Source organism: Plectropomus leopardus, chromosome 9 (genome assembly GCF_008729295.1).
Source record: "Plectropomus leopardus isolate mb chromosome 9, YSFRI_Pleo_2.0, whole genome shotgun sequence".
NCBI classification, from domain to species: Eukaryota; Metazoa; Chordata; class Actinopteri; order Perciformes; family Serranidae; genus Plectropomus; species Plectropomus leopardus.
Window position 1 is genome coordinate 14,628,540 of NC_056471.1, and position 27,617 is coordinate 14,656,156.

Below are 27,617 nucleotides of genomic sequence, written 5' to 3' on the forward strand. Positions count from 1 at the left end.
CGCAGTTACCTACAAAAAAAAAAGAATAAAAACACCCTCTTCTTCACCAAACTGGCATCATTTGGTGTTTTTTGAGGCTTTTTGAATTCGACCAATCACATCATCACCGTCTACGTAAACGATCTTCCCTCTTACTTGTCGGATGACGTAAGCAATTTGTTAATAATACATGTCTGGTCACACAGCATTGCAACAGCAACCGATAAAACGTCTTGGTGCACAAAGATGAACGGCATGTGCCACTTGGAGAGGACAGGGGGAAAAGTTCAGCAGCCCATGCAAGAGCACCACCTATTGATCCGTGTGACAGACAGACAGACCGCAACCCACAGTGTAGCTCTGCTGCATTAAATGTATTTCTTGTGTAGAATAACTGGTTTTGCTCATGGGATTTTTGATGCATTGAAAGAAATATTAAGGGCACTTCTTTGCAGTGAATTCAGAATGTGAGAAGAGATCATTTACACAGCAGCCTCTCCATGGAGCAACATAATAGAGATGTTATATAAGAGCATGAAAAACAAGTTTGCCAGTAGGGATGGGAGGATATGTGTTTTCTATTATTAATTGAGTCATTTTTAAGGTTTGATTTGGCGGCCTGTCAAATGTCTGTGGTCACTGAATTAGTTTTTAAATACACCAGCGTGTGTGAGTTCAGCTTCAGACGAGGACAAGCGCTGAATATGGTCTCCTTTGATAGAAATGGTTTATTTTGGTGGAGGCTGCAGCCAGAACGGAAGTGCCTTGGGGGTCCAGAGAGATTTGAAATAGAAACCCCTCACTCGCTTCAGCCTATCTCTTTCTCCCTCCTCCATCCCTCCCCTCCCACCACTTCGACTGGATCCCTGGCTGTGACTCTGGGCTCAGCAGCCATGTAATCCACCTCTGCCTTGCTCCAAAGGGTTATCTTACTTAAGAACTAGGCATCTATGCGAGCATTCATCTGGAAAAAAACACTGCTTCATACATCCGTGTGAGTGTGTAACAAAACACAAAACTGTGCACAAACAGTGAATGGCGGCTGACGTCATACATGCAACTCCCTGTGGCTATGAGAGAGCGTTCATCTCGCTCATTTCTCAGAAAAGCTCCCCCTGCCAGATCTGAACAGGCGTCGCTCTGACACGATGGACGCATTTAGACAAAAAAGTTCAAATAAAAAACCATCCAGGACCTCGACGGACTTGTGCTCCACACGTTGTTGTCACCTTGTGAAAAATCCTCCTTGCGACTTACATAACAGGTCGGATTCTCCTCCTCCTCCGCCTTTCTTCATGTCCAGCTCTCTTTGGTACAACAGAGGATAACAGGAGCTGACGAGATTGATCTCAGAGAAATCAATAATATCACCATGCACCGTGATCACGAGGATGGAGTTGGTGACCTGTGCTCGGCACTGGGCTGCTTTGATCTTCCTCATCAGGGGCAGCCGCTTTTAAGATTAAAGTGCTGAGAGGGAAAACAACACAGAGAGGCGAGGATGAAACTGACGGAGGCAGCGAAGAACAGGGTGGGAGAGAGGTGAAGGTTACTGTGATCAGTTTCACCGTCTCCTCTAATGATATATACATCCCGGTGGAGGCTGAGGGAAAGTTACTGCAGACCCCGTGTTACCACCAGAGAGCTGCAGCCAGTGCTTCATTAACCCCACAACATATTGTTTCCCTTTTTTCTACTTAAGTGGCTTCAAGGCTGGATAAAACATCTTATTTCACACTGTCTGACTCAACCACATATTGATTACTTTAGCAGCTTGTTCCAGCTCCTTGTTGAAGCTATATGACGCTCAAACAAATATACACCACAACCCAATCATTTTCATCAAATGGATATTTTAGATTTTTAATTTCATAGAAATTTTCACAATATTTAGTATCTTAAAGAATGTAGGAACATCAATAATAATTTATTTAAATCTTTGGATTTAACCCTTTGAAACCTGCATTCAGACCCCTTTCACAAGTATTGAAACCTTTGGTTTAATTCTCTTCAAAAACATGGGAAAAGGCAATGAACAAACTGTAAATTTTTGGAAAATTAGCATAAAAATGGGGGAAGATTTCCAGAAACTATATTCATAACTATATTCAAAATACGTTCAAAATACGTTTAGTATTTTTTTTCAGGTAATTTCCTTGTTTTTTGTTGCTTTCCTTTTCTTGCAAATTTTCAGGTAATTTTCATTCATTTCTTTGTAATTGTATGGCTACATCTTATTAAGTTGCTCACTGTATTTGACTGCGCATCCAAGATGTTCTCTCTCCCAACTGGTCAATTACGGCGGCATGGTTGGAAGCTGTACCCTTCAAACACTGTAACACTCTATTTACCTCTTTAGCGTCAGTTTTGGCTGGGGCAGTTTCCACTTGTTACATGCATATCTTTTTTAAGCAAACTTCATTTTGACAGGATATGTACAGTTTACGCTTGTGAGTTTCATTCGGTGTTGTTTTTTTTAAAAAATAAATCTAGTTTGGTAGTGTTGTAGTCAAGACCACCGAAACAGAGACCAAGTCATGACCTCTACCAGAGTGTATTTGGACTGAGAAAAGAGCAAGACTTTGAGGGGGTTGTTTGTCTGATCCATCCACCGTACTTTCTCACTCTTTATACCACGTCAGTTGCTCTTAGCATTGAATATTGTCACAGATGTGTTTACATCAGAGTTAGTTAAAAGCCCTAGTACATCACTTAGAGACGCTAAAGGGTGCGTTGTGTGTTTGTATCAGATGCCAAGGTGTCTGACAAAGTGTGTGTCGGGTCTACAATCTCAGGCTGCAGGTAATTTAATAATTATTTAATGTCAGCAAGAAGTGTGAAATGTCAAGTACAAGTTCCTAGAGTCCATGTTGATGTCTTCAGGTGTCAGATCAAAACCCTAGATTAAAAAAACACCAGGAAAAAAATCACTCTTGAAATGCTTTTCTTGCCATTTTTCCTTTAAAAATTGCTTCAGAATTAAAATGAAGTGCTGAGTCAGTTTCATTTGTTAAGCCAAAAGAACCATTCGTGTCTCTTCAAGAAAAAAAAGTGGTCACATGTTTTAAACTGATTTGTTTTTAACTGAATCCTTTGCATATGATCACACCGCGGCTGTTTCTGCATTTTTCATCTATATGAACCCAAAGGAAAATGGAGTCATCTGCTGACAGAAATGAAAGAATGTGATTGGGTTTGAAATCAGCGTTTATGAGCAGGCCTGCCATCATGGCGATGAGCAGGTTTGGGTTGTAGACAGCTGCTCGCTCCCCTAATTAAAGATAAAAACGCCTCTGGTGGAGAATGAACTCTGCATTTTGGTCGGGGCTGATTGAAGCCATTGTGGCATTTTTTCTTCTGTGCTGACATGAAAGGGCAGGATGGTTGTTGAGGTTTGATGGGATCTGTAGTTTTTGTAGCTTCTCTGTGCAAATGCAAGAGGCTGGTTCACATGTGTACGTGCCATAGTGGAGTCTCTTTTTTGGTGCATTCTCTTGTGATCCACAGCGATGGTCCGTTGAGGCTCAAAGGTCAGCCATGTTGTCGGGCAATAAAAATGTGCAGGTCAGTCAGCGCCGTGGTAGCAGCCTCGCCTGCATGACATTACAAATGTGCTATTTTGAGAGGGAAGTGTCCTCCGAGTCCGAGGTGTGACCACACATCCTCGCTGGGTGGGCTGTGCTGACTCACTGGGGTTAGTGCAAAATATGGCACAGATATGATATCATGGCCGAGACCCCCTCTCCACCACCACTACCACCACCCCCCCGTTTATCTCTGTCTGTCTGTCTGTTCAGCGCTGGCATCCCGCTCCATCACTCATCTCCCTCACTTAGCAGCTGAAATTGCATTTGCATAATGCTGTTTGTTTTTGCTGAAATCACAGATCCAGGAACCGAACCCTGGTTACGGTGCATTAAAAAGTGTTCTGCACACAGCCAGTGCAGCTGATTAAATACAAGTCGAGTCTGTTGTCTCAGCAATGCATCAGCGCTGCATAATAACGTCTTCAGCATGCCATCCATATGTTGAGCATAGCTGCAATATGCACTCCGAGGCTGCAATGAGGAGGGAGGCAAATGAGTATTTTCACTCCTCGTCTTTTCTTCATCCCGCTTGTTAATTACATGTAAAATACCTGAGGTTGGTGGTTGTTAAGAGGCACTGCCTGTACTATAATACTGTTCTCTGAATGTTAATTAGCTGGCTGTGAATTAAAAGATTTAAACAAACCAGCTGTGGTGGCTTCTGGGATGGAGGAATTAGTGGGGCGTGAGCGTTCCCTTTATTACGATCATTATCCTGACAAGCGCTGGTTTCTTTACATGAGTAAGGGGATCTGGCCGCCAGATAACTGGAGAGCCGATGACCAGAGGGAGCACGTCGCGGGGCCTCGATGTTGCACCACATCCGTGTGAAGGATGCAGCTTCTTGTGTCTGTGAATTAGCAACCATTTTGATCTTGTTTGTCCAAACTGATCCTGTTCCATTTTATTTTCAGCTTGTGGAAAATAAGCTTGTGTTATTTTTACTCAGTGTTGCCATGACAACGCAGCCTCTCTCTCTCTCTCTCTCTCTCTCTCTCTCTCTCTCTCTCTCTCTCGCTCTCTCTCTTTGGTGGATCCGGGGAAGTCAAGGGAAAGCAAATAAGGCCTCTTTTTTTCTCGGGACTTTTTTCAAGGCTTTAGCATTTGTAAAGCAGGTGAAAGTTGTGCTGTTGTTGAGAATGCTGGATTTTTTGTTGCCTTTGCGTTTTGTTCATATTTTGCCTTTTTTTTAAATTGTGATGATTTCCCATAGTGTTCATACTCACAGTATCTTACTCAGGGCTGCAGCTATGACTATTTTAATTACTGCTTAATTTGTCAATGAATTGATTAATGTTGTACTCTGTAAAACGTCAGAAAATAGTGAAAAATTCTCATCAACACATACACAGTGCTTGTTTTGTTTGACCAACTGTCAAACACCCCAGAATATTTAGTTTACAAAGATATAAAAAAAAAGAGAAAAGCAGAAAACTCTCACATTTGAGACACTGGATCCAGCAAGTGTTTGACTTTTTCTGCATGACAGATGACTTAATGTGTATAGTATTTTAAATACGACCTCAACTAAGGATTATTTTAATAATTAAATTGTTGATTATTTTATTAATTCATTGATCCATCTTTTACTCTGTAAAACATCTGAAAACAGTTCAAAAAAACATGCTCATCACAGTTTACCAGAAGCACTTTCACAGTGCTTGCTTTGTTCAAACAGCCATCTAAAACCCCCGTTTAAACAGTTTATAAAGATATAAAACTGAGAAAACAGAAAATTCTCACATTTGAGAAGCTTGTAAGAATTGCATCTCTAATCTGAATTATCAAATCTTTAATGTGTAACCTCTATCCTGAAGTTGCTGCTATAAGTGTTAAGAAAAACTACAATCCAAACATGTTTTTATAACCATATTACCATATTTTCAAACCCAAGACGGGTTTTGTCCTTCTGTTCATCTCGTGCAGCTTTGATTCTGTTTGCTCTGCTGAGCTTTCCAAAAAGCTTAACACAAGAATGCAGGTTGTCCAGAACAATGTCATTAGTTATGCTGAGTGGACACACGGAATAACAGATTAATATGGCGAGCAGCATAATTACAGCACAAGAACAACACTTAATCCTGCAGCTGTCTTACGTGCACGCTGGGCTCCCTGTTAAATGTTTAGTCCGTGGAGGCTGGCTTAATTTGACATTGTCAGAAGAGACCATGAGCTTTAAAAAAAAACAAACCAAAAAAACCCATAATCAGAGTATCTGAAAGTAAAACCTGGTAACGAAAAGTATCTAATGCATATAATTGATCAATGCTCATTGTAACATGTGCCACAAGTATGTACATTTTAAACATTATGCAGTTAGTGTCGTATTTTTAAATGTGTCATTTTGTTAAATCCTACTTTCTTTGCATTTGTAAATCAAATGGTGGCTTTCTGAAATGCTTCTCTTTCTTGCACTTCAAAGATCAATCAATCCGATTTAAAATGAGGGAAAAGTACTCCTTTTTGTATGTGCTTGCTTTGTCATTTGCTTTGATTATCAAAACTTGCAGACTGCAAGAGCAAAGTTACGGCAACTTTAAATTGGTCGTAATATTCTTTCATAATGGCCGGTACAGAGAACAAAAAGCTGCGTGTCTTAAAACAGGGAGTAAGTTTGCCAGCTCCATTAAAAGCCTTTAATGTTCTGATGATTCCCTTAATGATTCTGTCAGGCACTTTCTCCACTGAAGCTAAGTAGCTGAAAAATGACCCATTGGAGAGAGTCATAAAGGCGTCCATGTTGTCACTTCCCTCAGGACGGCTATGGCTGGCAACTCATTCAGAACGCACTAACTCCTTCCTTGACCCCTAATATTTAATTTGAAGCCTGTACTTAACCAGACACAGAGAGCACAACAAATGAATAAACCCAGCTTGACCAGCTGATGTGCTGTGGCGTCTCCTCCAGCTCACAGATGGGAAGCAAACAGACAAGAGGCCGAGATGTCTGCAGATGAGCTTGTTATTGCCCAAATGTCGAATCGTCTCCTTGTCCTCGCGGTGCACAGCAGACATTGTTATTATCAGCAGATTCTTTCTGCTTCTGTCGGAGCACTCTGCAGCGGGACACGGCAGCAGATGAGAGCGTGAAGCAATATGGTGGACGTCTGTCTGGCCCCGTAAAGCTGCAGGAGGAGAGAGAGAAGCACACATGCCAAATGTCATACCAGCAGTTCATGAATAGACTGTTTTTAAACCCTTGAGGTTTGTTGAAATTTCCTTTAATTTCTCTTGCTTTTAGGGGCCTATAGACCCCAGTACTGTATGCGAAAAAATAATCGGAATAATTGCAGCCCTTTTTTTCTTTTTACCTTTATAAAACCAAATATAAAGAATGGCACTGGGGTTGGGTACTCTTTGCAAAAAGCATTTGATGATGGAGTCAAAATACAGAAAAGATCTTCAAGTATTTTATTTAGGAAAAGAGGTTGCGCATCAACAATGGGATTCTCAGTAGAGTGCTACACCCAAAATCCAGTGAGCTTTTTTCAAAAATATGAAAAGGTAACATATCTCAAGTCTTTAGATCAAGTTCTACAGTTTTTGGAATAAGACCATAAAGCATTGTTCTCACACTAAATAAGAAAATATCTCATTATATATGCTAAAAAAATATATTTAAATGCAATACATGTGCTTTTGCTCCCATTTTCCACAGATTTAAGTTAAAGATCTCAGATGTTTTTCATCCACTCAACAGGTATTGTAGGAGCCATTTTTGTTTATATTAATATTTGATAACTGAGCCCAATACGTTTTTGATTCATGCTTTAGTTTATGTGCTTGGCTGGATGAGAAGTAGATTTTTTCTTTTTCCTTTTTTATTTTTGTAAGTGCTCTTATTTTGAAGCCTTAATTCACCTAAGGATGTTGTATAATTAGGGGTGTTGTGCCAGGTGTCATCAGTTAGTCCTTCAGCTCAGAAGACGCCAGCACACACTTTTTCAACAGCTTTTGTTTGCTTCAAGTTGTTTGTTATTTCTTAATATTTTTGGATCATCATCACTAGTATCTTCAGACTGGAATATGAAAACCAGCCTTCATGAATCAACATTTAAACATGGTAAATAACACAACTCAACACTCATCTGTTTATCTGAATCTCCGCTGGGCATGGAAACTGGAAGCCAGTTAAGGTAAATTTCTCTCTAATATTGGTAAAAAAAAATGTTAAAATCCATGTTAGTGAGCACTTCTCTTTTTTACCAAGACAATCCATCCACACTACAGGTGTGACACATCAGTATTAAAGCTTATTAAAGAGCCTCATAACTGCAAAGGTGTGCCTTGGGTTGGTTGATGCGAAAGGCCACTCCACACAGATGTCCCAAGATTGAGCCAGAGTGCCACTGGCGTACTGACTGTGTAGGCATGTCCACCAGAGCCATCGCCTTGTTAAACCTGTGAAAATTGGGAGCAAAAACAAAAGTGTTGCATTGAAATTTTTGTTTAGTGCACAGTGCCATAAAGTGCAAGAATCATGATGGAAAATGTGTCGTTCTGCTGTCCTGATGTCAATGGGGAGTTTGTCCCATCATTGTGGTGTCACAGCAAACAGTTTTGACTTGGCAGAGTGGGAGTCGGGCCCTCTTCATAATGAGAGTAGCAGGTATTTTGGCAGCAGCAGAAGGTAGTTGATGGGCTGGAGTGTACAGTTTGACTGTTCTGGATGTAGGATGGGCCTGAGTGTGTGTGCAGATATTTTTCCCTGAAATATCTTCATTAGTTGTTCAAAATGCTATAAAGTTCACATGTTGATGCTGAGGGTTAGCAGTTAGCAGCCGTAAAGAATTTTGGACACGGGGACAAAATTGGGCCCCTCATCCACACCCACTCAACATCACCATACACCCACCCTTAGCTCTAATACCAAGAAGGCAATTTCAAATAAGCCATTGGCCTTAATATGATTAAAAGACACAAATTATAAAATCAGTTAATTTAAAATACAGTGAAAAGAATTATTTCAAATAAGACTGAAAGTCATATTCCAACTTTACCTTATCCCTTTGAAACCTGAGGAAATTGGCATGATTTCTTTCAAAAATATGGGGAGAAGGCAAAGAAGAAACAACCCCAAAACTGGCAAGAAATCAATGAAAAAGGACAAGAAAATGACCAGAAATTTAGTTTAAAAATAGAAGAAAAATAATTTTATAAATCTGCTAATTTCTTGCAATTTGTGGAACATTAATTACCAAATTGCTCATTTCCTTTTCCCAATGCTTTTGAAAGAAATCACACCCGTTTGCTCAGGGTTCAAAGATTTAAATATTGTGGAAGGCATCTGAAAGCAGCACAAGGAAAGTTGTGTTGCTCCAGAACATCAAAGAACTAGCAGTGATAAACACCGACTGCTGCGTCACCTCACATCGCCTGTATCTCGAACAAAAAGTTACACATGAAAACATCACAAAGATTACAGCCAATGGCCAACTCGCTCGTACATTCTGCGCCTGTGTGAGAGGAAATTACTCCCCATAATAGCAGGTGATGGTAGTCTGCAGCCAGTTAGCACATCAACAATACAGTCCAGTGTCAAAAGAACAAAACATATTACCGTGCACCAGCAAACAGTGACACAACATTTCTTCAGAGCTCATTGACTGAAGAAAAACGATTTTGACTCTAGCTTTTTGTTTACTTTCCTCACTTATGTTTCTCTTTTCGAGCGATAAGTATAATTACCAATCAGAGTGAATTTATTCAACAATGGGCTTCGCCATCTCCAACGCCAATGCACATGATGAAAATTAAAATGCCTTTATTTTACATGACAATTTAGAACAATTTTAATCTATATTTCCATGTGAAACAAGAGCATTTAATTTTTCCCACAAACCTACAGCTTGTCTTTGATCATTTTTGAAGGAGACTTGCATTTCATATTTTCTGATTCAGAGTACACATCATCCATTCAATGAGCCTTTCACAAGATGGAATAGGTCTATAAATTATCTCTTCATGTATCACAATTTTTAAAACTTTCTAATTGTTAATTTATACAAATCTAAGACTGTTTAGGGATCTTGGTATGCAGAAATATTCAAACACATCATTTCAAAAAACGGCAATGCCACTCTCACCAAAATTTTGCCAAGCCTTGGAGCCATATATAGCCCCATTCTCACAAGATAGCAATAGATGCATTAGATCATCTAGTTTCATATGATATCAGTAACTCTAACTTAAAACCCAAGGACTCTACAGAGGGTTTTATTTGCATTTCTGTTGGTCTAATCTCACCTTTGCCTCGTTCAGCTTTGCCTGTCACCCACAGACTGTACCCACCTTCAGCTGATGAAACTCCACCATACATTTTTAACAATAACTGTGGGGTGTTGTTTCAGACGAGAAGTTTAAATGTGTTTTATGGATGATGATTAATGTATTTATTATGTAAAATACATATATTTCATGTTGTCTGCGGTAACCTTGGTGGCACCGGACATCAGTAAGAAAGAGTTTGGGCTTGTTAATTAAATTTTGGTTGGAATGAGGGTTCAGGTTGATGATAATTTAAATTTCCAACGATGTTAGACTTTCACAGTGTGGACGTTAACATAACGATTTTTTGCAGACATTTGGCTTGTTTCATCATAATCATACATACTAAATCTTGTTGTATGTCAAAATAATGTTGGCATGAGATGTTTGGATAACGCTGGACTTTGGTTACTGTCCAACACAACTTAAAACCAACAAAATATCATCTGTCACCAGTATTCTACTTTAAATTGAGATTGGCATTAGATGTTTTTGCACTCGACACTCGACGTCACAACTTACAATAAATTCAACCAAGTAGCACTGTCTAATGATGTTGGTGGCCAGCTGGGAATAAAGTCAGTAAGTAATTTGCTGTCTATGATCCCATTTGAGGATCAAACATAGACCTGGGCCAGGGTCACCCTTTGACCCCTCCTAACAGCAAGCCTGACAGTTGGTAAAGGCTATAAACAAATATTTATTATTATTATTATTATTTTGTTTGCCAAAAGTTGCTAAGATTCGGAAACATTCATGTTATCCTGAGGTTACAGCATTCTGACTTTTGAACCCCGAACAAACTTGTTTGTTTTCTTTTAAAAACATGGAAAAAAGGCAATGAGTATTTTGGTAATAAATGTATCACAAATTGCAAGAAGTGACTGGATTTAGAACTTTGCTAAACTAATTTCAGGTAATTTCCTTGCACTTTTAACTAATTTCCTGCTATTTAGGGTCTTCTTTTGTTGCTCTTTGCTGTCCTCCCATAGTTTTGAAAGAAATCAATCCAGCGCTCTGGTTTCAAAGGGAAACGTTTGAGGTCAGTTAGATCCCAAAGACGTCTAACTCCCTGATAGTTATCAGGTACAGAATTTACAATGAATACAAATAAGAGCACAGACTGTACTGGTGGACACAAGCAGAGCACTGTAAATAAATCAAACTGGCGAGATGGTTTCATCATGAACAGAAAGGGAGCACATTAACGTCAGCTGTGTCTTCAGATCTAAATCTACAAACAGAGCGGTATGTGTTGTGTTGAGCTCGTTTATTGGCAGCTTCCCTCCCATGTCGGTTGTGACAGCTGATGTAGTTGTAATGGAGGTCTTGTAACAACTGTAGCCTGTCAGATTTCTCAGGGAAACACAAATGTACTCTTGTCACTCTGTCAGATTCTTAATGGGGGTTTGTTAGCCCAGAAACATATCTGTAGTGAGACACTGTCAGTGTGCAACCAGCCTTGATGTTTTTTAAGTTAGCCGGCCCTTGTTTGTGTCTTCATCATCTTTAAATATTCGCTGCTGTCACTGTTTTTTGTTTTTTTTCTCAATATTGGTGCTCTCCACAAGATGTCTCCCTCACTGATGCTCACTGCTCACTGTGTGATGTTAATGGAGTTTCTGAGGAGTGCTTGTGACAAGGAGACTGAAGGTCGCTTTGGAGACCGACGCTCCAGCATGGGACGGTCTGTCTCTCACTTCTCTGCAGCTTTTTTTGGCGATGCATGCTGTGAAATCCCCCTCACCTGCTTCGCCATCTTTTGTGTGTGTGGAGTGAGAATGCTCTCCACGTATAACACAGAAAATGTCTTGTTTATTACTCAGAGATTATTTCTAGTCCAGCAGACAAAATGTTAGATGAAGGAAGACTCCTAAACGTGCATTTCTGCTTCTTTTAATGTGGTTTAGCAATTATATTTTGTGTTAAAAGATGCTTTGATTGAGTGTTTCACTTTTATGTTTACTATTAGTGCTGCACTATATTAACAGAAAATGTATGCAAGCGCAGAGTTTTGGTTAATGTTGTGGGACAAGAATATCGTGCAGATTTTCTTGATTTGCAGTTGAAAACAATTCTGAAAAATTAACATGCAGATGTAAAAGGATTAGCTTTGTATGCATGAAAACGACATGATTTTCCTGCTTTGTTTTCCTGCACAGCACCAGAATAGTACAACCCTTCTCACTGTCACAGGACAAAATGTACTCTCTGGCGGTACAGTAGTTTGCAGTGCAGATTTTCTTTGAACAATAACTTTGACTGTAGCGAGAGAGCTGGATAGAAAGGGGAAGCAGCTGTATTTTGTGTCCCTCTCTGAGCTCATGTGATGTCCGAGTGAAGGTAAACAGCACCATCTGTGAGGCCGTAATTACGCTGCCATTTTACAGCACAGCCAGGAGGCAGCGTGCAGGCCCAGGTGTTCTCTGTGCTGTAGCTGTGCATCGCTATACTCTCAAACCCGCCCAAACGTACACGAGGCACACACTATTGCACAGACACACACACGATAAAATGAGAGCAGGCACCTTGAATCCAAGCTCAGTTAATTTAACAACAGACAAGGTTTTATATTCAATAGGCTTTTTTTTACTGCAGACATTTTGAAATGTCACAGGAGGAGAAGTACATGTGTAAATACTCAAATTAATGATGGCTGAATTCCATTTAGTTGCTTCAGTTTCAGGGTTCTGGTTTTGTTTTCCCTGCACGGCTCACTATTATTGTCAGTGTTAAGTTAGACCTGTGCTTTTCTTACTCACAAGTTAAAATGTCTGTTGTGAAAAAGGCCCAAAGCTGCATCTGAAATGACTTGTATAATATATTGCAGTAAATTTACTCTCTATTTTTTGTATTTTTGTAGTTTTTGACTTTCTGCTAATAATCCCACAATGCTTTTATAACAATGACTCATTAGTGTCTAAAATCTCATTTTACTGCCCACTATCATGTATAATATATAGTCTCTATGATATTGTTGACACTATATCTTATAGTAATAAGAGGTTTTCATGGGGCACCATTTTGGTATCAGATAAGCATTCTGATTTACGTCTGTAATACATTGTAGTCCAAGCAGTATTTACCTATTATGTTTGAGCGGGAGGTAAATGGTCCATATGAAAAACTGGAAGGCGTTGGCCAAAGTGCAGTTTCGGAACCTATTTGCTGTTGTCTGATGATGATCTAGCTTTATATTAGCTTTTTAAAAATGTATCTTTATTCATATGCTGATATCTGTTTATAGAGATTAGCCAAAATTACTCAGAACACACAGAAGAGGAAGTCTTGGCCCAGATATCCACTGGCTACACCAGGACAGGACACCCTGAAATATTGACCGTTGTCCCATAAATGTATTAAGAGACCATTGCCCCTAGGGGCCTATTGTCGTCAAACTGGTAGCTGATGGGTTCCCCTATTACCTTTGTTCAAGGAGGTTACATTTTCAGTTCAGTTGGTTTGCTTTTCTGTTTGTCTGCAGATATACAGAAAAACTACTGACCTTGTTGGTGGGTTGTAGCATGGGCTAAAAAGAACAGATTAAATTTTGGAGTAGATTGTTATCACAGGGCTGATACACAAATTATTTTTCATTTTTGTTAGCATAGCGAGACAGGGTTAAAGTTAAATAGCAACAAAACAGCCATTTGTAAAAAGGAGTCCAAATTCCATTTTACATTTACAGGTACCAGTTATACTCTATGGTAGTCGAATGTGTGTGTGTGTGTGTGATAGCTCATACAGAAAGCAGTCGTTATGCAGCAGTCTGGAGCAGCGGTTTAGTGGGAGAAGTGGTGCAATTGCAAGAACGCTTTTTTCCCAATCTTAGGTGAAAATGTATATACACACATATCATCATCCAACTTATTCATCCAAATTTGAATTGTCTGATACTGAGGGGATATATCCAGCTAATTTAGTGGTTGTGGTTTCTTATTTGCATGTCATACAAGACATGACTATTGGCCCCGACGGAGGTCTGTGCTCTCTGTGTGTCCTTTAAAATCTTGAATTTTTCCCTGTGAAGGAGTTTTCTTGAGTTTTTTCTCACCTGAATCGTACTGTAAAGCCCATGTAGGTATATTTGTGATTTGTTAAATTAGGCTATTTGAATGAAATTTACTTGACTGCTGAATAAGTAAATATTTGTCCAAATGATTTTGGACACAGCCTACAACTAAAAATCTTACTGGTGCTAAAATCATTAGTCAATGAATCATTTGTCAATCAAACGATAATTAAAACCATATTTTGACAATGATAAGTGATGCGTAGAAGTCATTTATTAGTCAGAAACCTATTTGGTTTCAGCTGCTTTTCTTGCTCTATTTCATGGTACATTTTGGGGGCTTTGAAGTAGACAAAACATGCATTTTTGACAAACCTTGGACTGGGTAATTATGTTTGGTATGTCTCAGTTTTCTGGGCAGTGGCAGCACCATGAAGGGTTACATAACATTAAATCAAGGTTGTGGTATTATTCTATGCACATCAAATAATTAGTAACATTTAATGTAAAACAAGAAACCAAATTACACAAGTTTGTTGCTCTTAAACAACTGGCCTATATACTCCAACCTTTTTCATTTCGGTACGACAAAACTATCATTGGCCCCATCTGACCACCCCTATGAAAAATTTCTGGAGGAGCCTCTGTTTCTGGCATCTTACACCAAAAGATTCTTCAGTTACTCTTATTATTTTTAAGAACATTGATATTTGATAACGATAATAATCAGTACTTGCAAATTCTATCTTGTGAATGTAATGTAGAATAAATATAAGTGTGTATATTAATAGCTGTGAATGCAAATGTGTGTGTAACATGTGCACGCTCCCTTGTTACAATATCTACTAAAATGTCAAATGACGTTTCACTCCAGCTATATATCGAAGAACAGTGTGGAGCAAAAAGAATAAAGCAGAGACATTATCTGTGACACCGTATTGATAAATGACTTGTGCTTCATGTTGCTCAGATTGTTACCACAGGGCTACAGTTAATATTATTAGCTTCACTTTTCTATTTTAGTTGAAGAGAGGTTTAGCGTCTGCTAGCAACTTCTCCCTCTCGAAGGATTCTGGCTGCTTGTGTTTCCTTCTTCCACATGGCGATGGATGGTAGTGGAGACAGGGACGTATTGCAGGAGATGCCGCCTCAGTGGGTGATGTACACCGAGCCTGCAGGCAGCAGCTAACGATCCCAAAGGTGATAGAGATATCCGATCGACAGGCTGATAATGAGACAGAGAGGGAGCGAGTGTGAGAGGAAGGTTCAGTGGGAACTCTTGTAAAACAGGATAAGGATGCGGCCGTCCTCGCTTGACTTTTCACTCCTGAAAAAATCAACATGGCAGCAGCTCATGTATTTTTAGATGCCCTTTTTATGCAGCGCTTTGCTCGTGCACACTGCATGCAATGAATGATAAGACTTTAAGAGCCAAAGTGGCAATTGCTTTTGCAGTGTCAAACCAATGTGTGATGACAAAGAGAGAACAACAAAAATGACTTGGAAACATAGAAACACGGCAGAAAGTAATGATGATGGCTGCTTGGAGAAAAAGCTCAAGGGCCCCGTTTCACGGGCCGTATTTTTTAATTTGTTTTCCTACTCATCGATTGCACTGCAATACACTGCAACAGAGCAGATCCAACTGCAGTGCTGTGTTTTACTGTGGCTGTGTGGGTGTAAGTCTTTTTTTAAGAGTGAGAAGCAGAGAAAAGAGAGGGAGAGGAGGAGATACAGTTTAATGCTACATCTCCGAGCATGTGTAAAAACAAACCGTACAGTAGAAATGCAGCTTTTTCAATCTGGAAAACTTTCACCTCAATCATAAGTAGTTTGGTGGTTAATTAAAGGCAAAAAAGAGACATGGGAGAAGCCTTATCTGCTGAAATCCACTGGACATTTGCACCAGAGTTCTGTCTCTATAAAGCAGAAAATGGCATTATTTGTTTGAGTAGAAGCAGCGTGAGACGATAGTCAGCCAGCTGAGAAAGTTCCCCTCTGGTTATGGTCTCAAAATTAAGTGAGGATAGTTGAATATTAACCCCCCAACCTCAGCCACCATGGCCCCTAGTTAAGGCTGTGGCCTTTCAGACCATCATGACCTTTTGGCTGACCTTCTCACTATGCAGAGTCCATACGGCGCGCTGTGACACATCTATGGAGTCATGTTCAAATATAAGAGTTGGATGACACTGCTGGTGCATGACATGATTCGCAGTTGAGATGACAGTGAAAGTGAAGTATATTCTCTTAGAGCAAATCATATCACGCTAGCAACAACAATCACCCATGCATAGACGACAGGCAATTGATTTCTATTGCGGAAATATGTGAATTTGGCAAAACTTTTTGATCCTGTTGTCATCTTAAACCATGACTGTAACATTTCAAAATGTAATCCTTCAACACGTGAATCAACATCAGTTTTCTTGTGCTGCATCAGATGCCTTTCACAATCATTTTAACCTTTAAACCTGAAGAAATTGATTTGACGTCTTTCAAAAACACAAATAAAGAGGAGAAAAAAAGATAAAGAGCAACTTGGCAAGAAATGTCCCGCAAACTGCCAAAACATTACTAAAAGGTCACAAGGAATTGATCTGAAAAATATGATGAACAATGTCAAGAGAAAAACATGCAGAATACTGTATATATATATAATTCTTATAATTATACGTATATTTATTATTGGTATTTTTTTTGGGGGGGGGGGTTGCATTTTCTTGAGGTTGTCTTGTTGTTGGCCATTTTGAGTTGAGTTGCTCGTTGCCCTCCCATGTTTTTGAAAGAAATCAAATGAATTTGCTCAGGTTTCAAAGGATTTTTGGTACAATCCATCCATTCTGCTGTTTAGTTACTTTTCTGGCGTCTTTGATAAACCAAATCTACTGGAATGGAAGCTTAGCAATGTACTGCTGTGCATGGGAGCCACAGCAAAACATATTCTAGCCACCTAAAAAAATCACTATTAGTTTAAGTGCACACTATATTTGGATATTTGTTCAGCTTAATGTTACAGATTAACTGATCGAGGCATCAGTAAACCTGAAACTCAGTTTTCTGCAACGTAAAGTAACCGTTTTTGTCACTGGAGTCTGGTGACTTTAAGATAAGGCTTCAGTCCCCTGAATGAAATGTCTGTCTGACAGCAAGATGAAGCAGTGACAATATTCTAATTATAGCATACACCTATAAGAAGGAAGTTATTGTAAATAAATATTGTGATTTGGTCTATAGTTAAAGGTCCAGTGTGTATGATTTAGGGGTATGTTTTCTTCAGTGTATAATCACCTGAATATAAGAAACACAATATAGATGTTTAGAGGCCTCATCCCAAGAGATTAGGACATGGAGAGACATAATACAGCCGAGAAGAGAAAAGTTCTCTGAGGTAGAAATGAAAATGCTGATGTCCCAGGTCCAATTTTAATCATTTGGTTATGTTTGACAGCCTGAAAAGTCTCATCAAACGGAGTTGGAAAAACACAGTATGAAAAGAAAACACTACTGTGGTCAAAAGTTTTACAGTGGACAATCAAACTCCAGATGAGGTTGAAATTTTTAATTCATATGTCCATATGTACTGACCTATAGCTGACATATATTAATAATATCAGTTTGCATGGTATATAATACTGATATTGTTGTGGTATCCATATAAAAATTATATTTGACCAAGAACATGAAGCACCTGACTGTGTGAATCGAGGATACTGCTTTATTCAGTGTTTATTCTGGTTGTTTTTGAGAGGAAGAGACCTCTGCAGATAATTGGGCTCCTGGTAAAAATCCCCTGAAAAATGAACATAGAAGGAATTCTAACCAGGAAAAGTTTCAGCTGGAGGAAATCTGCAATCCTCGCTACTAGATGCCACTAAATCCCACTAAATCTTATACAAATCGGATCTTTAAGATACCACCTAAAAGACTTTGTCAGTACATTTTGTTGACAGTGTTTTTTTGGCTTCACAGTGGAGTTACTGTCAGCGTTATTGATTCTTGTGTTTAAAGTGCTGCACTGGCCTCATTAAATGGACTTCCCCCCTCTGTCCCTCCAGGACTACACCTTGACGATGTACTTCCAGCAAGCGTGGCGGGACAAGCGTCTGTCCTACTCTGAGATCGCCTACAACCTGACTCTGGATAACCGGGTGGCGGATCAGCTGTGGGTCCCCGACACTTACTTCCTCAATGACAAGAAGTCCTTCGTTCACGGCGTCACCGTCAAGAACAGGATGATCCGTCTCCACCCTGATGGCACGGTGCTTTATGGACTCAGGTAAGCCTTTTACAGCTGCCCCTCATATTGTGTCATGACTGTTAGTGGATTGATGGCGATGCATAATGAAGTAATGTGATTGTGTCAGATGCATCGCGTCTGACTGAGACTTTTTAATGAACCTTAAATGATGACTTTAGTGGCTCTTTGATTTTGACGCAACACACAGTTAGAGGACAGTTCTGTGTTTTTTTTACAACTTGGGTCCTTTTTTTGTAGTTTTGCCATCATTAACATTGGTGATACTAATATTCTACCCACCAAGTTAACAGCTGACATCTTGGAAAGCAGCAACATTTCTAAAACTACACAAATCACCAGTTTATCTAAACAGCTAAATTGTAACCCAAACTGTATGCAACAAACATCCGTCACAGTTAAGTAACTGCCCAACTATACTATAAGGCACACAGTCTTTCCACACATTGAGGGACAATTCTAGACATTTTTGGTGTGCCCAACACAAAAACAGAAATGTTTTAGGACGTGGGGGGCTGGGCACGCCCAAGGGGCGCCCAAGGGGTTGCAAGGTAATTCTGACATGATTACAACGAGGCAAGGCAAGTTTATTTGTGTTGCCCATTTCAACAGGAAAGTGTTTAGCTTATGACATAAAATATATAAAGACAAGGATAAACAGAAACACACAGCAATATAAAAAGACACACAAGCAGAATATAAAAAGAGGAAGATAAAAATAAGAGAAAATTGAATAATACACATCAAACGGGAAGGAATTTACAGTGAAGTTAAGGTGCGAATGAATGAACAGTGCCATAATTAACTTAAACGTACACTATGCAGGAATTGTCAGTTACAGTTTGTGAACAGAATCACCAGGGAAAGTGAAAGTGAAAGCCAACCCCAGATTCAGTATATTTTTGTTTATTCTTTGCAGTGTCCACAATTTTCGTAGTTTATTTTGATGTGTGCTGCTTATAGTGTGGCATCTCATTTCTACCTGTGTGCTGTGCCCAGGATTGTCCCTAAGACAGCAAAATAAAAGGAAAATAATGAAATAGGCAATTTTCCCTTGGGGATCAATAAAGTATTTCTGATCTGATTTCTGATCTGATCTGAAATACAGGCAGAGTCTCTGCAGATAAGCACAGGCCATACACTTTCAATGAATTATAAGTGATGATTACTTTTGTATAACTCTATATATAGTGTATAAGGAAAATCCTGCATATGTCTTTAAAAAAATGCAGTGGCAAACAAAAAAGTTTGAAACATCCATTCAAATAACTATATAAGCCATTTCCCACTGTACAAAAAAACAACAAAAAAAGAAAGACCCGCGAACATCTGGCTTTGTTTCAATCGACATTCACACCTGGGACAAACGACACTGGTATTTATCACCTCCGGCTCTCATTTGTTACCTCTGGCTCTGCATTGATGGAAACACAACACCCGTTTGAACATGTTAGTTTTAGCCCCTTTGCCTGCAAGATGCAATGACACACCACCAAAAAATACCGCCCATATCCGCCCAAGCAGTTCTCAAAAATTTTTTGAAAATCAGTCTGCATCAAGCTGGAAAGAGAGACTGAATAAGTAAGAGATATAAAAAAAGAAGAACCACCATAACATTTTCACTGGCCTCAGTGCTGCTCTCTACTGTTTACTAACCTGTTTTCTGTCCTGTCCGTGACGTCAAATGTGACACACCGGTAAACAAAACACAAAGACATACTGGAATGCTGCAGAGCTGTGCACACCGCTCTGGACTTCTGGCAATGGGGGAGGAGTCAATAGTCTGTTTTCAGTGTGTTTTCCCATGTTTAAAAATTCTGCGTACACATGCTAATTTTTGTTAAGGAGATCTAAGGAATTATTCAGCCAAGTCAGCAGGACAAAATGTGACAACATACATTTCTACAAACTACAGATATGTCACATTTACATGTTTCATACATTTTATATCAATGTTTCCAAAATGACATAATATATATATACAGTAAGCTGACCTTTGTCACGGGGCAGGCAGATGGTGTATCACATAGGCGAGACACTTGCCAAACTGCAGACCGCTGCAGACAAAAACAGACCACTGATCGAGACTGGTTTTTTGGAGACCCTTTTCTGCACTTTCTCTGGTGTTTGTGGCGACAAACCTAAATGTTTTTGCATCACTTTGTGGTTTTTCCCAGCTGCATTTGAGCTACCAGTGTCTTTTGTGCCACCAAACATGATCTTTTCTAACCATAACTAAATTACTTATATGCCTAAACCCTTACTGTACCTTTACCACAGCACTCCTGAGAAATGTAAAGTTCCTGATGTATCTGCTACAAAATAATTTAAAAATGTACCTGTTGTTTGCAAAAAAAAGAGAACATTTTCTCAGACTATTGGGTTGGATTATTTAAGACGGACAAAAAAACAAACTGTAAATGTTTCACACTTTTTCTTATGTTTTGGCTGTTTCACTCTTTCTTTGGGACATCTAAGAGACCATTCAAACTATTGAAATATGAATCATGCTTTAGTTACAACTCATAGTCACATGACACTGTGACTGTGTGGTCAACATGGTTGGAAACCAGCACTTTATAACAAAACTGTCTGATCAACATTTCTTATCATGTTTACAGATCTCAGCATTGTTTTCATATCTGATAGACATGATGTCGACCACTATGGAAATAAAACCCAAGTTGTAATAAAGCAGAATCATCCTTAAACAGCTGTGTACAGGAGGAGGTTTACAGCTTCATGTTTTAGCCTTTCGCATCCCCTGATGATCATCAATATCAATAATTGATCGGTTGTGATCAATAATAAAGCAGGGTGGTGCAAACAGCCGAACTGAGTCTGATTGTGCAGGATGGTTAAACCCGTCTACAAGACGTCTCTTTGTGGTGTTGGACTGTGATGCCTCTGAGGAGACTATCATCCATAATTGATAACTCATAATCAATAATGTAGCAGTTCAATACAAACACTGAATCTGTATTTGTACTGATGCTGCGTATTTGACTTCACAGGCTAGCACAGCCCGTCCATCACGGTGCTGCTGCCTCCTCTGATCTGTCGCCTCCTCTTCACGTGTGTGTGTGCAAATGATCTCAGATTAGTGTCCGTGTTTAAAAGATGAGATTATTGTTGCTAATTCAAGATGTTGCAGCATTCAGTCATTCTCTCTCTAGACTCAGATGCCCTTCTTGCGCAAAGACTGCTTAAAAAATTTAAGTATCTGCACTGCACCAGATTATTCATCGCTACATTTTGTTTCAGGAGTCGAGAAATGTAATTTATAACACTCTGACTCAATTATATAAACCCAAACACATATTTTTGCACAACAGTCAAAAAGCAATGGAGATTTGGTGTGAATTTGAGGGTGTGCGTGCAGCAGAGAGATGTGGTTGTTACCTCAGATACGTTGTCCTTGTCAGTGCCGGTGCCTCCCGGCTCTTCCATTATTTGGTTCGTGGGTTTGGTCCAGGTTTTATTTGATGCTAGCAAGTCCAGACACAAGCTTCTGTCAGAGTCAGCCCGGCCAGATGCCTGTGTGCTGTGAGCACGCTGACACATACCTGTAGAGACGGGCCGGCTGGTTGCAACAGCAGGGCTTTAGTGGATGTGGAGCGGATGGCTAACTGAGAGGAGACTCAGAGTCCTCGACGGGAAAACAGGTTGTATGTGAAAACACGTCCTGCCAGGGTGTCTGAGGGCATGACTGTGTCATTTTCTGTCTGCTTATTCATTCATTTTAGTCCTTATCGTCAGTGTAAAGGTCAACAGTGGTGGAAGAAGTATTTATATTCTTTAGTTAAGTAAAAGTAGCAATTCCACAATGCAGCGGTGGATAGTAACCACGTACATTTTCTCAAGTATTGTATGTAAGAGAAATTTGAGGTACTTTGAGTCTATTCTTTTCATGCCACTTTATACTTCTACTCCATATTATTTCAGGGGGGATTATTGTACCATTTACTTCACTAAATTTATCTGAAAGCTTTATTTACCAGTTACTTTAGAAATTAAGATTTTTGAATAAAAACCGCATTTAGAAATTATATTTTGTTATAAAGTAACCCTTTGATACCTGGGCAAATTGGCTTGATTTCTTCAAAAACATGTGAAGGCAACTTAACAAGAAATGGTGAAAAAAAACAAAACAAGAAATTTGTAAAAAGTTATAAGAAAATGACCTAAATACAAGAAAAAGAAAATATAAAGGAGAAAGAAAAGTGACAATATATGTTAATGATATCTATTTATATAATCTATATATCTATTTTAATTTTACACATAAGTTTGAGGACAACATACATATATTTCAAATTCTGTATGCTCGCAATGTTTTTCTAATTCATTTTTCATACAAATGTGCATCTTTTATATTAAGATATATTTGTGTAATATCAAAATAAGGGATGATAACAATTAATCAACAATCAATTTATCAGTTGTTAAGTATTTAATCGAACATGTGATATTTAGTCAATCAATCGCTATTCAAAGCTGTCAAAGTATATGCATTATGTTGCTGTGAGCGTTGAGTAAAATAAAAAAAAACACATTTGGTAGCGTTTGAAATAAGCAATTTTCTCAAATAACAAAATCGATTGATAGATTGTTAATTTTACCAATTAAGGATTATGCTATTTAGGAAAATGCTTACGATTCACAGCTGTAATCAACATATATTGATGGGCCTTGGCATGAATATATTTGTACATGACATAAATGTCTACAATATAATATGTAAAAGAAAATATCTATATGATCAATTATTACAGGGTTTAATTGTTGTTGCAATCATATTTCGAAACAATATATATTTAGTTTATACAAGCAAGTTTGGGAAAACAACATACATACAATACTTCTGTATATTTATATTTGTTTTTCTTCTTAATGTTTGACATAAGTGTGTATCTTTTATATTAACATATAATGATGGGCATATATATGTACGTATATGTTCTTTCCTCATACATTTAGTATGTGGAAAATCAACATATGTACATATCATTTCTGTATGGCAGTTGGTATTATATTTTTAAAATAACGCACTAACATGTTACAAATCAGTTCTCCAGCATTATTTAATTGCTGTTTGCTTTTTTCAAAACCTCAATCACGAGTAAATATGTCACGCCATAAGATGGGATGTTGTCTCACTAAATCCTTGCATAAAAAGCTGTGAAAGTAAACATATTATTGGCCTCAAAGGTGAGCGTGGATTTGTGCTAAACTAACTGAAATTAGCTAACACCGCACCTGGGGAGCACCAGTAGATTAGAGTGCTGTTTAGTTTGCAGCAGGCATTAAGTGTGTGTGTGTGTATGTGTGTGAATGAGTGATCTGCAGGATCTGTGTCTGCTGGTGGATGTGTGCAAGTAGGCGAGTGTTATTTTTGGGGTGCATGCAGAGGAGGAAGGGTGAGGGTGTTGTTTACTCCTTATTCCCCTGGATATATAGTGCATCCCAATCCTGCCAAATCCTGGTCTTCAATTACCAGGAGGAGCAGAAAATTACAACAGTGCTCCCAACTGTCACTTTAGAGCTCGGGTTGACTCTCAGGGAGAGGCAGTCTGATCTAATTACCCAGCCCCTGAAAAGGCTCAGCCAATAACACAGATACCGCCCAGGCTGCAAGAAAAGAAACACACACACAACAGGAGGAAAAAATAACCACACAAACTCCCACTTAGCCTTTCATTTTATGCAGGAAAGGAGGAAAGACCAAAGACATTCGGTGCATGACTCCCGATGCATGTCGCTCAGAATTCACAGAGAGGGATTGAGAAAAGAGGGAGAGCCAGAGAGAAAGAAAGAGACATGAAGGTCAGACTTCATTCAAAATGGAGAAATTATTAGGATTCTCCCTCCGCCCTCCCTCTCCTCTCCTCCCCCCTCCCTCCTCTCTCTCTCTCTCTCTCTCTCTCTCTCTGTCTGTGAATATTGTAACTCCTTTTGTGAGAGGACATATCCTTGTGCTATGGAGACTGTCGTCCTCTTTTGTCTGGGCGAGGAGTGTTCCACTCCACAGCTCAATAGATGACATCGCATGGCCAGGAGGAGAAAGCTGCTGAGTGGTGGAAGAGAGGGATTTAAATAAGCCTTTATTTTCTGTCAATACCATCAATACGAGCTCAGCGTCGCCTTCAAAGTTATCCATCTCTCTCTTAAACAATTGATGAGATAGGCTGGTTTGCATGTTGTATGTGCCTGGATGTGCCTGTACTTTGAAATTAAGAAAGCTCTGCTTTGATTTGGCATGCTCTGGCACACGCTGGACTCTTTTTGTTGCCACTGCAGACATTTTATTTTCAAATTTGGCAACAGTGCCTGAGCAGGGAGAGACAATCCTGCATGCCATGTTTCCTCAGCTCAACACGGGCTCTATATCCAAAATGGAGGAAGCTTCTCCATCTTAATTTAACTTCTTACTCCATCACAATGCTCATTTGATAATATGTCAGTTTAATTAAAGGATGTGCAGGTTTGCAACCTGCTTGCAAAAAAAAAAAAAAAAAAATCTCTCTCTGCATTCTCTGCTGTGATGCTCCCTCGAAATGAGATTCTGTCTGGGAATTCGTGGTGGTTGTGTTATGTCCGTAAACAAGGTCATTTGGAATAAAGGTGCACAGGCTGCCTTAGGGGGGGTCCACACACACAAACACATACACACACAAACACACACACAGGCTGAACTGTGAGGGAACATACACAGAAGGGAAAAAAAACAGCCTTTTTTTAGAGCTCCGTGTCCTATTAGCTCCGACGCAGAGCAAATGTAGCGTGTTTGAATCTGCGTGATCTGTTAGAGCGTGGCCTCTCCTCCGGCAGGTTGGGATGAGAGAACGGGACCAGCCCTGATGTTGATGAAGAGCAAAAAAAGCCTGTGCTTCATGATCACTGCTGCCGCCGCTGCTGCAGAGGTCCATGGCAGACTCTCTCTGCAGCGGAGATGACGATGACGAGGAGGAGGAGAGGCGAAGACGGTGAGGGAATCCTGCAGAGAAATCCTCATCCCTCTCTCCTCCTCCTGCGTTATTAGCTGTTTATTAATTGTTAGCGTGGGTATCGGACATGCTAGCTAGGCCAGTGGATGCAGAAGCAGCTCTTGATCAGTGATGCAGAGTCTCAGACAAAAAAGCTCCGAGACTTCTGCTGATGATGTAGGTGGGCTATAAATAGGCTGTTATTTTTACCCCTGCCATTTTGGCCTCATTTCCACATTTCCCCTGTGCTTCCTCTGCCACTGTGATGATTTACTGGTGGTGATGGTGATGATGGTGAGTGATGAGTGGCTGGCTGGTGAGCACAACATCCCAGTAAGTTGTGACCATAAAAGGGGTAAACTAGGACAGATATAAGACTCCTGTGTTAATCCCCCAGTGCACCGTGGCCCTGCTAACTGGCTCTTACATAAGAGCCCAGAGAGCAAGAAAAAGGAGGCAGAGAGAGCGAGATAGAGAGCCTGAGTGTGTGAGAGAAAGACTGAGCGTCTCCACAGCTCAAAAAATGAAATCCTAAACTTGCCAAGCTGGGCCCAGGGGAGCTGCAAGTCTTATGTAGACGGATTTCAAATAAACTTTTGCTCTTAATTATTAAAGACAAAGCACTCTTCAAGATAAGTTTGTCGTTGTGATGAAGTTAAGAGAGGAAAGATATTGTGATTTAGTTTTTACTGCAGCAGCATCCCTCTGCTCCGTCACAGAACACTGTATTCCTAAATGCTAAGCAAGAGTTTGAAACATTTCAAAAATGTGTACAGCTAAAAGGAAAAATCTGGACTCACTCCCCCCATGAAAATTAAAAGTGCATTTTTTAAAATGCATTTTGCTGTTTAGTTGTTGCAAAGGAAATTCCATCTCAGCAGGTGTGGTTGGGTGATGTGACAATATTCACTACACGATAATATATGAATTTGTCTAGTGTCAAAGATTTAAAGGTTTTCAAATCAAGGTTATTTATATAGCACATTTAAAAACAACCACCAAAGTGCTGTACAAATTAACACAAATTGCTCACAGATAACATTTAAATAGGCACAACAACAAAATGGCGGTAATAATTACAAAGCAGTATTATATGTACACAAATATGAAACAAAATAATCATTAACTCTCCATTTTTACCAGCCAATATACAGAATATGTCAGTTCCTGAAATTCAGTTGTGGTCTCAGGTTTTGGTGTGCCACCCCCGAGATTTTTAGTCACCTTAGCGGTCACCCCGAAAATTTCCAGGGCACCACCGAGTCCTAAGTCTCATCTTAAAACCAAATGAGTCCAGTGAGGTTATTTTAAACTGTCCCTATTACAAACCAGCTTGTTTCAATAGTTTCTAGAAATGAGTGTCAGTATCTTCAATCGAGATTACACGACAGTATAATGATACACTATAATCTTTCTGGCTGATTTCTTTCACTTAAATTAAGAAAATCTGATTTTAAGGATTGACAAATGGACAATAATGAACTGACTTACTTTAGTGTAATCTTGTCAACTATGAATGAATGAATGAACCACTAAAGCAATAAATTGATGAGTTGATAGTAATCAGTTATGACAAGGAAAACCCAAGGTCACGACAAATACGTCAACCTATACTGGGAATTCTCCCACAGGCTGCTATTATTGTTAATGGTCGCATGATGCTATCATGTTATATCAATCAGTGTGTGTGTGTGTGTGTGTGTGTGTATGAAGGGGGGTTGTCTAACTAGTCTAGGATGCTAGATTTAGTCCCTGTAGTTATATTGTGTGTCCAGTCTCTCTCAGACAGCCTCAGGGGTTTGGCACGGCCGGTTGCCAGCCCGTCTCAGCTCTGGCCAACTTGTCGTGTGTTAAACAGGAAGTACGTCGCTCTGAGTGAACCTGTCGGATGCGGCTGGCTCACACTGTGTGGCTCTTTATTATAGGATTTTGGGACCAGAGGTTGAACCTAGTTCTTGTTTTATCTACTTAAAAATAAAACCAGTGCTGTGTCCTAATTCCATATTGTAAATAGTCCTAATTATATAGAGCCTGTCCTTTTATTGTTCCTGCACTTAGTATACAAAAATAAATGTACTTTTCCATTTAAATGTTAATGATGTAATAGCCTATGTGCACTGATGGAAGACAAAATAATGTCACATGAAAGGCAATTACTGTTATCATCTAGTAAATTTTCTTTTTTATTGCAGTGTGGGACAATAGTATACATAAACAGCACACTAAAAAACAAGCATTCTTTGTGTGCATGCTTGTTTTTCTATACTTTGTCACTTGTCCAGTATAAATGCAATGCACACTTTAAACCGGCTTCTAATTAGATTTTTGTATGCACTGACAGGACATGCAGGTGTCAAAGTGCTATAAAATGCTGCAAAGTCGAAAGCTTATGCTGATGGGATGTCACAGGATCTCTGGGTGTTTGTGGACATGTGACGGATGAAATAAATGTTTCACTTGTTAATTGCAAGTCATCAGTTGCTACAAAAACTGACTTAGTTATTTATTCAACCTTTAGTAAAACAGGA

The 27,617-nt window shown here is 39.4% G+C and overlaps 1 protein-coding gene across 3 annotated transcripts in view; it reads left to right on the top strand.

The window, feature by feature from the left end:
• The window catches only part of gabrb2a (gamma-aminobutyric acid type A receptor subunit beta2a), a 42,479-nt gene that overhangs the window by 1,278 nt on the left and 13,584 nt on the right, over positions 1–27,617 (top strand). For 2 of the 3 annotated variants that reach the window (XM_042492848.1, XM_042492849.1), the window contains exon 4: positions 17,904–18,124. In XM_042492848.1, coding sequence (XP_042348782.1) covers positions 17,904–18,124 — 221 coding nt within the window. Of the gene's footprint in view, positions 1–7,501; positions 7,630–17,903; positions 18,125–27,617 lie in introns of those variants that run through there. The other variant, XM_042492850.1, reaches the window with a different exon arrangement.